The following is a 15,113-nucleotide window of genomic DNA, read 5'->3' on the forward strand; positions in this document are numbered from 1 at the left end:
AAATAGAAACTGTTCTATCATATTATTAATTGGGTGTATATATTCCGGGCTGACCGCTTAACACTGGAGAGCCATTTACTGTTCTTTTCCCTGGAAATGACTCTCCCACTAACAGCTTTACACATTGCTTATTATTTTTTGTGTAGGGTCGAGAATTTATGGAACTTTTCCTATCTGCCTTGGGATTCCATTAATGCCTGTTTAGTCAGTTCACATTTGGAGAGTCATGGTGATGAGACTTTTGTATGTTGCTTCTGATATTGCTAGCAATCATGACCTCACAGCAAATGCACTGAGTGTTTGACTCTTGCAGTCTCTCAAACTTCTCTTTGGCATATTTCCTGAGCCAAAGGTATGAGAGTGTTTGGCAGATGTACTCAATATGACTGGGCTCCAAAGCTTAGCCTTCAATTGGTGTGGGTTTCAGAAACAAAAAATTTAATGTTGTAGGCATGTGTTTTTATACTCACACAGAGGATAAAGATTGAATCATTTTTATGCATCCACCCATACCCCAAACACAAAATTATTTTTAAATCTTATTACCTTCACATAGTTATAATTTTGGATTTATGCCACATTTGCTATCTAAAATTATTGTAACAGTGTGAACATGCACAAGTCATGAATATGGCATTGGTCCCCTTGCTGACACTATTTTAGAAAGAACGTTAGGTCATTCGCAAAGGTCACGAATCATCATCTTGTAATTTTCTACAGCAGTGTTGGGAAGTGAGGAGGAACTTCAAAATTTACAAACAAAACAGTATTCCCACTTTCAATTTTTATAAGAAAGCCTAATTACATATTAAGAATGAGAGCAATACAAAAAATGCATCTGTAGGGAAGGGAGCTTTAAGGCATAAGAGTCTTATGTACTCCATCAAAAGTTAACAGAAGACATCTTCAATTAAAATGAAGAAATGAACCTCCAAAGAAGAAATGGGCACCATGGAAGAGAATCCCATGAAACAAGGCAGTGGGAACATTTCCCAGTGCACTGTTGGCAGCACACACACTTTAAACAGGTTGTCTGCTATGTTATAAAGAAAAATATATTGGGTTATAGGACCAAGGAAAATGAAACTGCTATAGTATCTAAAGAGTTGCATACATAGACAGATGGATAATCTAGATATTTCAGACCCTGTGGTTATGACACACATGGAGGAAGCTATGTGGAAAACAATACAATTATCAATTTCGAAAAAAAGGATCTATAAAAAATGAAATTAAATTAGGTATTTTTCTGGCTTCCTTTGTTTTCCCAACTCTTTGTAAATTGACCTAATTCTGACCTACTTTTCCTCTGAACATTGCTCTTCTGTGAATACAAATTTGTTCCCTTATGACATACATAAACCTTTATATTCAAACCCCTGATCAACTAGGGGTGGTAATACCACACTCAGAACATGTGTATAAGTTAATAAGACACTTGGAGAATATTTTCATTGCTACAATAATTTTATAAAATGAATATAACATAAAATGATAATTTAAATCTGTGCAGGCAATAAGATATCAAAAATATTTTTGTGTTTGGGGTATGAAGAGAAGATTTAGTCTTTAGCTTCTGTGTGAGCATCAGAACATATACCTACACCATTAATTACCTCATTTAGATTACTTTAGGTAAATACACAAAGAATCTCTCTCTTTTCTGTTCTTATCATTGGGATATGTGTGTGTGTGTGTGTGTGTGTGTGTTGTTGTTGTTGTTGTATGCAGATGTACATGACATATGCTCAAATCAGAAGTGGGTATTAAGTGTCTCTCTATATGATTTTGTCCTTTATTGCCTTGAGAGAAAGTCTTTCACTGAACTGAGAGTTTGCTGTTTAGGCTATAATGACCAGAGAGTTCTTGAAACCCACTAGTCTCCACCCATCAATGTTGGGGCTGCAGGTACATGCATGTATGTCTAGATGATTTTATTTGGGTACTTAGGATTGGAACTCAGGTCCTTATCTTTGCATAGCACATACTTTTACCCACACAGTCATCCCCCAAGTTTCCAACAAATCTGTTTAAAGAGTTAATGATTACTTTTCTATAAAAAGAAAGATAAAGATAGGCCTAGAGGCTATTTTCCTATACTAAACTTGAAAATAAATTAACCCTTATGTATTAACTAAGGAAATAAAATAAATTATTCTCATATGTTAACTTGTATATTTTTATATGATTAATTTAAATAAATTTTAAAGCAGAGAAATTTAACCTATACAACAAAATGTTTCATTTACATAATTATCAGCTAATTACAAAACTTGGGGCCAGATAATTGAATGTTTGTAGAATATTATGTAAAGAATATTAGGGGAAAGAACATAGAGTAAGAAAATATGATTTTTAAAATTTGACCTGACCGTGCTACTTATAGCACCTAAAATGTCTTCCATGGCATTTGATAACTTGGATATCTTGATGAACAAATGGTAGAATATTGCCCACTCCTAGATTATCTTGGAGTAAATAATATCTTGTACTTGGTAAGAAGTTAAGAGTTAACTGTTCCCAGATCTAGCTCTGGTACATCAGTGCCTCTCTGTGAATCTTCCATTTGCTCTGCATAGGCTTTAGAAATTTGGTGAGGAAGTGAGTAATTGAACCTAATAATAAAATTCCTTGACTTTATGGTGACTGCAATCAGACATTGAAAAGGGACTGGATAGTGGTTAAGCAAGGAATCTTCTCTTTCAATAAAACATTGGCAGAATCATCAAAATTAGCTTTTAGAATCCTAAATATAAAGCACATGCTCGTAACAGTCTGAGAAGTGTTTATTCAAGAAAATTGATGGAATTCTTTAACACCAGAATGTATTTAAACTTGGTTTCATGCCCAGGTTTATAGTAGTCTGAAATGCACCATTGCAGCAGCTTCTATGAAAACAGGCAGCGCTGGTCGCTCTTTAGATAGAATATCCAGAGAGGGTTGTCACTGTGTGGCCTCTCCATACTGTCATGACAGAAGATAATAATTCCTTGCCCTAGACCATATTTGGGGAAAGTCATGGTTCTCTGGACATCTGTTGAAAACAATCAGAAGCTGGATTTGCTCTCTATTGTTCCCAACTGCAAGTAAGAGTCTGTTCAGTATACTAAACAAACCTGAGGTATGAGAAGCTTATGAAACTTGGAAAAGCTCTCCTATGTTCTGACAACTGTGGAAGTTATACACGGCTGAGGGCTATGTGTACACCCAGAGGAGACTGAAGAGAAGACTGTTCTGACGGAGTCTGGGCCCTGTGCTAGGAACAGAAAGGTAAGATAGAGAGTAATATCTTCCTGAGCGTAGAAGCTGTTCCTCAAAGAAAATGAAACTCCCTGACTGAGTACATAATTACAGGCTCAAGAAACTCAAGAAACCACTCTCCAACCATTCTGACCTTAAAGCTCACAGAAAAAAGAAAAATCAGTGACTAGAAATCACTGTAAATTGCTGACCAACAAAGAATAAAATCTAAAAGCAATAAAAACTGTGAATTGGAGGTAAAGGCGTGTTTGAGATTGTAGGTGTACCATGACACATTGTCTAGATATATATATCACCATAGCTTATGTAATGCTTCCAATTTTCAACAAAGTTTTAGAAGACATGCAGAGACAGAAAAATATTCTGAGGAAAAGAACAGAAGAATTTCTCTAAAGTGATTCATATGTGACTATCTTCATCATGTGACTAACTTCATCATGTGACTATCCTCATCAGACAGTCAGTAATCAGCTACTAATTCTAGGTTAAAATATTGACTCTGCCTTCTCCTTTCCTTCTTGCCTGTACGAAGTCCGAGATCAACCAGGATTGGTTGCATTTGGTCTTTCTAGGGCATGAAAATAGACCTCCACAATATGCAGTCTTTATATTCACTAGAATACATTTTTATATATGACACAGTATTTATGTTCAAAGGACATCATACCAACTTTGAGAGTTTTCACTAAGTGCAGGAATGTGCATCTGTGCACATACAAAAAAAAAACCTGTTTTTTTTTTTTTTTACAATAATGAAAAGCACAGAATGACTTGGACATATTTTAGGTAGGCATCCATCAGCCTCTATAATATTCTTCTCTTTTTCCAGGGCCTCCAGTTAATGTAACATGCAACATATTCATAAACAGCTTTGGCTCCATTGCAGAAACAACTATGGTAAGTCTCTCTACTTTGTAACAAGTTTCACACCTGATTAATTTGTAATTACATTAGTGGGAATTGACAGCTTAATTTGATATGAGATTTTAATAAATGAACTTAGTGGAATGACTAAATTACTATCAACTATAGATAATAATGTCTATCTAGGAACTATTAAAGAACAAAAAAAGCATTAAAAACAAGATTGGATTTTTCTAATTCAACACTATAGTGTTAGAGTTCCATTTAAAATTAAAACTCTACCAGATTATTTATTTCCAGTACTCAACAAAGCCACCATATGCATAATAGTATATACCTTGATATTTCATTATTCTCCATGCTTATGGTCTACATGTACCGTACTCTTGTGTATCCTACTAAATTCCCTTCTCAAGTGAATAAAGCACTTTCCCAAACATAAGAAAGATTTATAATAAGTGATAGTCCTACAGGTACAGGTTTCTCATCCCAACTACTCAGGAGTCTGAGGCAGGAAGATTACGGGTTCATTTGCAGTGTGGGCTGCAGAGTAGATGGCAGGCTAGCCTAGGAAATTTAGATGCTATCAAACTGAAAAAGTGGAGGGAAAACGGTGAATTTGGGAGCTGTGGCTTCATACCAGGTGCTTCCCCAGAAGTGGAGCCTTAGGTTTAGACCTCAGTATTATAATCAAAAGAAACTCAAAGCTAAAATAATCTACACAAACTATAATTATTGTGCATTTTCATCTAACAATGCTGTCTTACTGAGGGAACTACATACAATTAGGTTAATAAGGCACGAGAAAATAAAGCTGAGCATTATAGATATACCAACTTTGTTTTTAATAATAATTAAATATTATGTTGTACATTCTTGTATGATCTGTCATACTAACCGATAAATTTAGCTGACATAAAAAAGGCAAAAATATGCTATTGAACCACTAAATATCTGTAAAATGATCTAGCAGCCAACATTTAAAACAAAGTGTGATGGTTCTTATTATACTGTATTTCTAAACTTAACAAGGATAATTTGCATTACTATCCCGGGTAGACTTAACTAAACTATCATATAAAATACTTGAAAAATTAATATTCCCAAATCTGTCATAAGAAAATGACAATCATTTGCATATTTCAAACTTAGATAATAATGAAATTTCTTATGAAATAAAGCACAAATTTGCTAATTTAATGGGGAAATTATTTTCGCTGTCAATTGTTTTGGATTTAAAAAGAATGGAAATGAATTCATCTCAACACAGATAATCTTTCAGGCACCATTTCCATCAAATTGCTGCACTATTTATCATCAAGTCGTATCTCCGTGGTCCCCCCCAAATGCAGTAGTTAGAGGAAAAAGCATTGACTAAGAATAATAGGGCTCAAACTTCAATGGATGATGAAGATTTGTAGAATGATCTTTAACACAGCATATAAATACATAAGAATGTGTTTTAAAGCAAGCACAGGAAATGATACAATTTCTTATAGAAGCAAAGTGTGATGCTGTCAAGAATCTACCTTTAAAGTAGCTGTAATTGGTTCAGACTAGCATCTTCTGGAGTCATAATGGGTAGCTAGTTCATCTCCTGTATATGTGTATGCTCCATCTAAATCATCAAAAGAAAATAACAACAGGCTTTTTTTTCTGTGTAATTCTGTTTATATTTGTGTCCCCTGGCAGCTCTCCCGTTTTAATTTATTCTATACACGAACTACAATCCTAAAATCTTGGAAATACATTTCCTTTTATTTCTCCTGTGCAAGATTGCTTCCAGAAAATACCTTCCATAACAACAGTTGGAAAAAATTGCTGTCTTAGTGAAGGAAGGCAACAGGGCTTGACTGAAATAGAGGAACTCTGATTTTCAGGTTCCTGAAGGATTCTGTTATTTATGAAGCAATTCTCTAGCCTGCCACTAAACTGTCCATCATAGCTACAATATGAATCTGCTGACTAAATTTGTTAACATTTTGCATTGTGAAATACAGTAAACATACAGATATAACAAACATTATGTCCTTCTTGCAGTATAGCAAAAATTTGAAGTTTAAAGGCAGTTTTAGCAAATGTCTCTCTCTTTTGACAGTCATGAGTAAGTATAAGTAAAGATTAATAAAGACCCCAGAGATTAATTGCTCATTAAAACTTCACATTGGTGTCTTTCTTTTTTATTCTTCCATCTTACTAAATATATGATACTATTATTCTCATCCAAATGCTTTGATTAGATATTTTAAACGTTTCATACTATTGGCTACTACAGTTGAAATATGGTTTCCATCTCTCAAAGTAATAGAGGGGAGTAAAACTTGCTACCATATTTTGATCAGAAGTATCAGAAATTATTTTGCTTCTAGTTGATTAAATTGCTATATTTTATTCATACTGTCCACCATCATTACTCTCCAAATAAATTGCATGCTACTGTTTAGTAACTGTATTTGTTTAAAATTTTTTTTAACAAATTTTATGCTAATATATGTTAACATGTTTTACATTAATTTTATGCTAATAGCATGTTAATATTTTGTGTGAAGTTTTACTCTTTTGGCTTTTGCGGGGGCACCCCCCCCAGCTTCCAAAAAAATCACAGGTGGAGACTTATTCTTAATTATTAATACCTGCCTTAGCTTTGCTTGTTTCTTTCCAGCTTTTCTAACCTAAATTATTCTAACTACTTTTTGCCTCTGGGCTTTTCCCTTTTCTGACTTCTGTATATTTCACTTTCACTCTTCCTCCATGGCTGGCTGGGTGGCTGGGTAGCTGGCCCATGACATCTTCCTCCAAATCTTCTCTTGTTGCTTGCTACTTCTCTTCTTCTAGATTTCTCCTTCTATTTATACTCTCTGCCTGCCAGCCCTACCTATTCTTGCTCCTGCCTCACTATTGGCCATTCAGCTCTTTATTAGGACCATCAGGTGTTTTAGATCAGCAAAGAATCACAGCTTTACAGAGTTAAACAAGTGCAGCATAAACGAAAGTCACACACCTCAAAATAATATCCCAACATAATATTTTTATTGCATTTTATTTATTTGTTTTTATTGTGTGTGTGCATGTGTGTATTTGCACACACATGTACATGCACCCCACAGTGCACATGTAGAAGTGAGAGGACAATTTATGGATTTTGGATTTTTTTTCCTTCCAACCTGCGACTTGTGAGGACTGAGCTTTGGTTGTTAGAGTTAGAGGTTGCTGCCTTTATGCATCAAGCTAGCTTTCCAGACTCATATTTTTAAATATATTCACATTATTCCAGTTCTGTATGTATATGTGTGTATATATATATATATATATATATATATATATATATACTAATTAAACTATGATTGCCCACTAGATTAAAAGAATATAACAAAGATATTAAAAATATTTTTAGGCAATCTTTCAATAGCTACCTCTCCAGTACCATGTCTGCCCACATGTCCCCACCACGTTGATAATGGACTGAACCTTTGAAACTGTAAGCGAGCCATCCCAATGAAACGTTTTCTTTACATGAGTTGCCTTGGTCATGATGTCTCTTCACAGTAATAGAAACCCTAAGACACCATGTATTTTAAGTTTATTCCTAAATATTTATATGTATTTACTAAAGATTAAAATCTTTAATAAACTTGTAGCTATTAGCACAAGTCTAATAGCTCTTAAAAATAAAAACTCAGAGTTGATATTGGAGAAAATACAGAGATCAGAGAGACAAAGAAGCAAAACCACAGCCACCTTACCTACTCAACTTCCCAGCTGTAAAGAGAGTGAGTTCCTGTCTCCTCCCACCTTATCACTTCTCTCTCACTCCCTGTCTGTACAGACTCCAGACCTCTATGATTAGCTAGTGACTAGCTCCACCCTCTGATCTTCAGGCATGCTTTATTTGTGCAAACAAGATAACACCACAGTAAACCTTTTTTTTATTTTAGGGTAGTTAATAACTAATGAACATTTGTAAAGGTACTCGTGTGTTTGCACGTGTGTGTGTATGTGTGTGTGTATACTAAAGCTACATTAAGAGCTCATCTCATTCTATTGAAAATTGTTATCATTAAAAAATTATATAAAGTAAAAAACTCCTAGTGAGGATAATAAAGGAAATGAGACCTCTTATACATAGCTGTGGGGAATGCAAATTAGTACAGGCAAAATCAGTAGGTAGTTACTCACAAAACTAAAACAGGAACTCCCTTGTGACTAAGCTATACCACTTCTGCATCTATAACAGAACTCAAGGTCACCATATCACAGATGTGAGTACATATCAGTGTTCACTACAGTGCTGTACACAAATAATAAGTTAGTGAATGACCTTAGAGATTTAGCTACAGATATATAGTGGCCGTGTGGTATATATCTGTAAGCAGATTCATTCACCTGCAAATAAAAAACTGAAATTATGTTCTTTCTGAAAAATGGATACAACTTGATATTATTATATTAAGTGTAATAAATCATATTCAGTAAAAAATAATGTATATATTCTGTTATTTGAGGATTCTTTATTTTATATAAGTATCCCATATTTACATGTATACAAACATATATATGAGAAATTATCCAAGGGAATTGCATGGGTCAACAGAAAAAGGAAGATTAAGAAAATGGAGAGGTATTAATTTGGTTGAAGTCTATGATAACTTTGTAAGAAGATATCTATATAAACCATGGCTAGGTAATGTATATCTATGTAATAAAATATTGTATACATGTGTCTGAAAGTTACCCTTAAAAGAATATCAATTTACATTTCCTGTAAGTGACCTTTGTCAGACCAAAAATGTTTTTATTGCTTTTTAAGTCTCCTTTTAAAATTTTATTGTGTGTGTGTTTGTGTTTGCACATGCATGTGTATGTGTGTGTGATTTTGTGTGTGTGTGTGTATGTGTGTGTGTGTGTGTGTGTGTGTGTGTGTGTGTGTGTGTAAATACATGGCATGACACTTATGTGGAGGTCAGAGAACCACTAACAAGCAGTTTCCCTCTTTCCACCCAACTGGGGATCAAAGTCAGTTTTTCATGTCTGGCAACAAGTATCTTAACCTGCTGAACCACTTTGTGGTGCTGTAATTGACACTGTGTTTTCTCCAGTGATATCCTAGGATTGAATAAAATAAGGTTAGAATTCTCCTTTATTTTGTTAATATCATAGAATTTATGGGTTGAGTTCTAAAGAGCAAAACATAATTGAATTGTGTGCATAACCTTCACTTTAATAATTTACTATATTTTTGTAATCGCTATATTTAATTTTCTAAAATTAGTTTTAGGATCTTTTTTTTTATCAGTTTTAACTTTGAATTCTGAACTGTAATTTTAGTATCTCACGTACTTAGAAAAAGATTTTAATGTCAGTATAATGTTTGTTTCCAAACTAGTTAAAAGTGTTTGTTCTTTCTCTATTGGTTAAGACACTTAATGTAAAGATTATTTCTTTCATAAGTACGTGGTCTGTTACAGCAATTTAATCTGTCTGGAAGCATTTAATAAGTTCTATTTCTTGACCCAATGTTGGCCTATTTAGACTTTCCCTTATTTTTTGCATTGTGATCCTAGCCTTTAATGGCTGAAGCATCTCTCCAGCCCTGTTTAGAATTTTCCATTCCACTAGCTTAACCATAGCTTTCTTTGTCAAGCAATACCTTCAATTCCAAGATCTTTGTAATCTCTTCTCTATATTTTTCTTATGGGTTGTTTGGTGTTTTAGGTCTTTCTCTTAGTTTAAATAAGAGTATTTTTGTAATTGTTATGCTGGAAGTTTTTGCTGCTGTCTCAACTTAGGATTAATATTTATCTTTTTAAATTTTATATATTTATTTTTATTGTATGGATGTTTTGCCTGCATATATGTCTGTTCACCACATGTGTGACAAGTCCCTGTGGAGGCCAAAGCAGGCATCAGATGCCCTGGAAAAGAAGTCATATATGGCTGTAAGCCACTGTGTTGGTTCTGGGCATTGAACCCATATCCTCTGACATAGCAGTCAATGTTATTAACTATTGAGCCATCTCTCCAGCCCCCAATAATTCTTTCTGAAGAATAATCATGCTAATTTTTGCATATTTGTTATTTCAAAAATAACAAATTTTTCTCTATACTTAAACTTTTTAAGGGTTTTTACCTCTTTGTACTTTTTTTCATCCCTTTATGTTATACATTTAAGAATTAGCATTGGCAAATAAATTGCTGAAAATTTCCTGCTAAAGCATTTTATATCCCTTCCCTGAAATTTATTCAGTGACTTTATAAAGGCCATTAATGAAACTGCAGTCATTGAGGATTGTTTGTGTGCTGCTTTATTAGTTTTATTGATGGTGCATGCTACTTGTCCCAAGTTATCAGATAAACTTTAGTGAAATCATATTGCTTTACTCGGTGAGAATTCAGTGATTTTATTTTTCTTTATAATATTTTGCCCAAATTTTTTCTTAAAATGTTCTGACTACAGGATCTGCAAGGATCTCTTTTCTTTGAGACATTCTTTGCTAATCATTATATTCTTTGCATTATAAGCTAATATAATGCTTATTATGAAGGATTTCCTAATTGCATGGTGCTGCATATAGATAGGTAATTTTCATATTTAGGCTGAAAATTTTATTTTTCTCAAAACATAGTTTGTTTTAATATACTTGACATGGGTAAATAAAGGACAATTTTCCGTTTGTCATTTCTGTATTTCAACAGTTCTGTGTCTCAATGGTAGTGTTACATCGATTCTGTTGTCCCTGAAATGTGAGTTAAATGTTTCATTTCACAATAAATAGAACGTGGGCTAATAATGTTTAAATGCACTTGTCTTTTTTCATCTCTCTTCCTGTATAATTCAGTATTTCCTTAAAAAGAATTTGTTTTTTAACTAACTTGATGCAAAGATAATTTCATAATTTTCAATGAAGAAATAAATATGTTCAGAAAATAGACTCTGTGGGGTTAATGGTGATACAAGAATGCTTTTTTAAATGTGAGACATTAAAGAGAAATTACTTACTAAGTTCACTATAACATATTTTTCATGGAAAGGGTAAGGAAATGTGCTCAATTTAAAAGAAGCCTTTTTCTGTTCTTTTGTAACTTTTGCCAGAAATGACTTCTCGGTCCTTCAAATCCATTGCCGATGAGTTAGGTTCACTTAAAGGCATTCTCTCTTTTGATGAGTGCTGTTATAGCATTCACAGAGCAATCCTATGTTACATTAACAGATTAAATGACTCATTTCACTTCTTTTGGGAGTTGCCTAGAAGCAAATGGATAGCCTTTTAATATTAACAACGGATCTGTTAACATCTTGACCTCACAGTATTACTTTTATAGTACTGAAGCCATTACAAATATAGTAATAGCTTTGGTCTGGAGTACTTTTAATTCCATGTATGAGTAACCAGTGACAGGCATCACGAATGTGTTCTGAACTGTGGTTTCTAAGCATCAACAAGAAATAGGTTCATTTATGGGAATAGTTGAAGAAAATAGATGTATGAGATTGTTGCCCACCTTAGTGACCCTTATCAAGTTTACGAATAAATCTCAGCTCAATATATTCATCCACAAAACATTCCATAAACCATCATTTCTCGAAAGGAAACTCTCTGAAGATCTTTCTCTTATGTTAGATATCCTGTAAGGAATATTATGATCCACAATTGTTTAGAGAGAGTATAATGTTGTTAAACAAAAATATTGTTTAAAAGCATTTTTTTAATAATAGGAGAAAAATGTGACAAAGATAAAAGGTGCTGATGACTCAGACAGTAAAAGTATAAAGAGTAGGGTGCCCTCAGATCCTCATCTCTGTGATGTCTATCTTTTAGACTTTCGTCTTTCTGGAGTTTCCTTATGATCTGTAGATTAAAAAGTTAATTACATAGTACTTATAGATTTGAAAGTTTTGTGATGAATTCTTTAGTGTAAATGTAAAGATACATGTCACATAAGTCATTTGTCTCTAATCTGAATTTGCAACGATGGTATTGAATCCATGTAGATCTCTTTAGAGGGGGACTTGGCAAATAACTATTAGCTACCAGATCAGTTAAATACCTTCTCTTGATGGACAAATGCCACAAAAATGACAGGATCTCACGATCTCATGGAACAGTTCCTGGAATTCATCTCTGTGTTCTTAGAGATGGTTCTATGCTGAAATAATACCCTACAAATATCATTTTGACTGCCAATGATAAAGTAAGATTGGAGATCACGTTCTCTAAAGTGATTGGGAACAGTCAAAACTTGTCACTTTGCACTGCAGTTAATGTTAAGTATGTGACAAGCAAGATCACTTGTTCCTTTGCTACCAACTGAATCTGGCAGATGCAGAAGGGAAAGTTAATACTGAAGCCTTGAAGTGCTCACTATCACACTGATTGGTGGCAACTTTTTCAGTTGTAATCCAACTGTATCTGTCTAGATTGGCTACAAAACAAAACTCCTGCTAACTTGGTATCGGAAGGGCTCAAAACGAGCCAGGGTGTCAAAAACCTGGGTCTGCACCACTCTGCATTGCCAAGTACACCAATAAAAAATGGGAGATTCCCACTAGATAGGATCTCCCTCCTCACCCCTACTTTATCTCTTTAAAAGGAACTTAGTACATGGAAATTAGTTCTACAATGAAAGAAAATGAAACATTTTGCTTCAAAATTCTTTGAGGAGATTTAAAAGAATAAACCCTTTGCCCTATGGATAACATGAAAAATAATAGTTTCAGTAACGCAGTAAAGTAGTACTATAATCTGGGCAATCCTTTTTAAATTATTCTTTAGTTGTTGTGGAATATTGCCAACACTCCAGAGAGTAGTTTAATCATAAGACAAATAATCCTGTCACAAAGTAGTATTAAAGGGCTCAATCCAACAAAAAATGAACTTATTAACATATGTCTAGAAATATTAAATAGATACATCAATTATTCACAAATAAATCCTGAACAACCTTCATTTGTGACCTCATTTACTTCGTCTGTTGAGTTGAATGGAACATTATTTTTATCCCTGAGACAACAAATGCACCTAGAAATTATCTCCAGACCTTTGAGCAATAAAATATTTCTCTCTCCCTCTCTCTCTCTCTCTCTCTCTCTCTCTCTCTCTTTCCCTCCCTTCTTCTCTCTCTCCTTTGATCACCTTTGATCTTCCAAAGAAGCTTTGCTTTTGGACTTTCTACCACAGCTGTTTGCAAAACCAACCAGACCCCATCGAAGGCAATAAAATAGGTTTAACCCATTTCTCCTGTGGAACTCTTCTTTTAGCCCTAGGTTGTGTTTTCACTTTTCCACCTGACTTTTACAGTTACTTATTATACACACCAGCTCCTTTCATGCTTTTTACTCACTGAAGTTTTTTTTAATAATCATTTGCTGAATTACAGTCTATCAGTTTTAAATAAGCATTTCAAGAAATAGCTTCAGTAGACTAAAAACTCCAACGTTAAATATATTTTACTCTTCATTTCATTTTAACTAGATATAAAGATAATTGCTATGCTTTATCCAATGCTGCTTAGATTAAAATTATTAATCAAGACTTAACAGCAGACATGAACAAATAAATTAATAAAGATATTTTTTGCATCTCTGCTTTGCTTTAGTTTCCCTAAGATGATGATTCTAGCACTGTTTTTTCATTATGCCTCCCTCCAGAGGCCCTTACATAGGTTTTTCTATTAGTTTACTTCCCCGTGAGATTTTAACGCCTTGTTTACAACACATATTTATGTATCTACTATGAGTATTTCTTAAAAGGAAGATTTTTCTAAATCACTAAAAGTTTTATTTGTGCTCCCTGGAGAATAAATTGTATTTCTTGAGATTGAATATTGAACAGTAATGATTTGATGATGGTAGTTGTGATCATGGCCTCACAAATGTTAGGAAAATATTCTATCACCTTGCTAGATTTCCAGCCTCCAGAATATATATTTGTGTGGTATTCATAAGTATAGTTAGCACCAACTAATCTATCTGTGTTCCATGGTAAATTGGATGACCAACGACAATTAATATTTTGAGAAGGAAGTAATATAATGTTATTTCTCCATATATTTTCAAAATTATTAGTAGATGTATGGTGAAAGCCAAGTTAAATTTTCTGTTTTATTATTATAGTGATGTATCTTTTTCAGATGTTATTTTTCAAGCTTTGCATGTAAGCAAATTGACATCTGCATTAACTACAGATACATTCAAACTACTTTCAGACTTTTTCCCATACTGGTGCAAGAAAAAAAGTTTTACTTCATTTATAGTGGGTGATATCTTATTATTTTATTTCACTCGTGTAAGCATTATTAAATCATATTTTTAAATATTTGAGAAAAATTACTTTCAAAATATTCCTTGCAAAGATTATTCTTTGTTTTCCCAATGACAATAAAATCGGTATGAGTAATTTTCTAATTTTTTTTAATTTTTGATAATTTCTTTTATGTATGCAATGAAATAAAATCCCATCTCTTCCTTCTTTCCCTCTCCAGCCACATCAGACCTCCCCTGAAATTCATGGCTTTTTTTTCCTTTTTCTTGATAATTCACTAAATCTCGTTTGTGTTGCCAGTTTGTGAATCAGTGTGCTACCATGCACTAGAGCATGTAAATTTATCCACTGCCTTATCTTCTATAAAGAATTGCTCTCCTACTCCTAGCAACTACCCATTGCCAATAATTCTTCAGTATGGAGTAGATCCTGGATATGACCTATACCATCTGTGCCAGGATTTTGTCTGTCTTGCGTAGGTAACCACAGTTGCTGTGATGGTCACGCCATGCTCAGAAGACAGCATTTCACAGCAATCCCCTGCCCATCATCTAGCTCTGACCATTTTTTTTTTCTATCTCCTTTTCTGGGATACCCCCTGAGCTTTGTTGTTAGTGGAGGTGGTAAGTGAGATTCATAAAGATGCTGTGTTCACAGCTGAGCACATCGTTTCTTATTCAATGTACTTTTATCAGTTACACATCTCTCCACTGACGGCTGTCCACAGTG

At 33.9% G+C, this 15,113-nt stretch overlaps 1 protein-coding gene across 1 annotated transcript in view; it reads left to right on the top strand.

Moving 5' to 3' along the window:
- Glra3 (glycine receptor alpha 3) overlaps positions 1-15,113 on the top strand; it is a 138,336-nt gene that overhangs the window by 47,146 nt on the left and 76,077 nt on the right. Inside the window, exon 3 of the mRNA XM_041673841.1 lies at positions 4,091-4,158. Within this exon, the coding sequence (XP_041529775.1) occupies positions 4,091-4,158 (68 nt within the window). The remainder of the gene's footprint in view (positions 1-4,090; positions 4,159-15,113) is intronic.

Source organism: Microtus oregoni, unplaced genomic scaffold (assembly GCF_018167655.1).
Source record: "Microtus oregoni isolate MIOR12 unplaced genomic scaffold, Mior012 000024F_ref0000369, whole genome shotgun sequence".
In the NCBI taxonomy this organism is placed as follows: Eukaryota; Metazoa; Chordata; class Mammalia; order Rodentia; family Cricetidae; genus Microtus; species Microtus oregoni.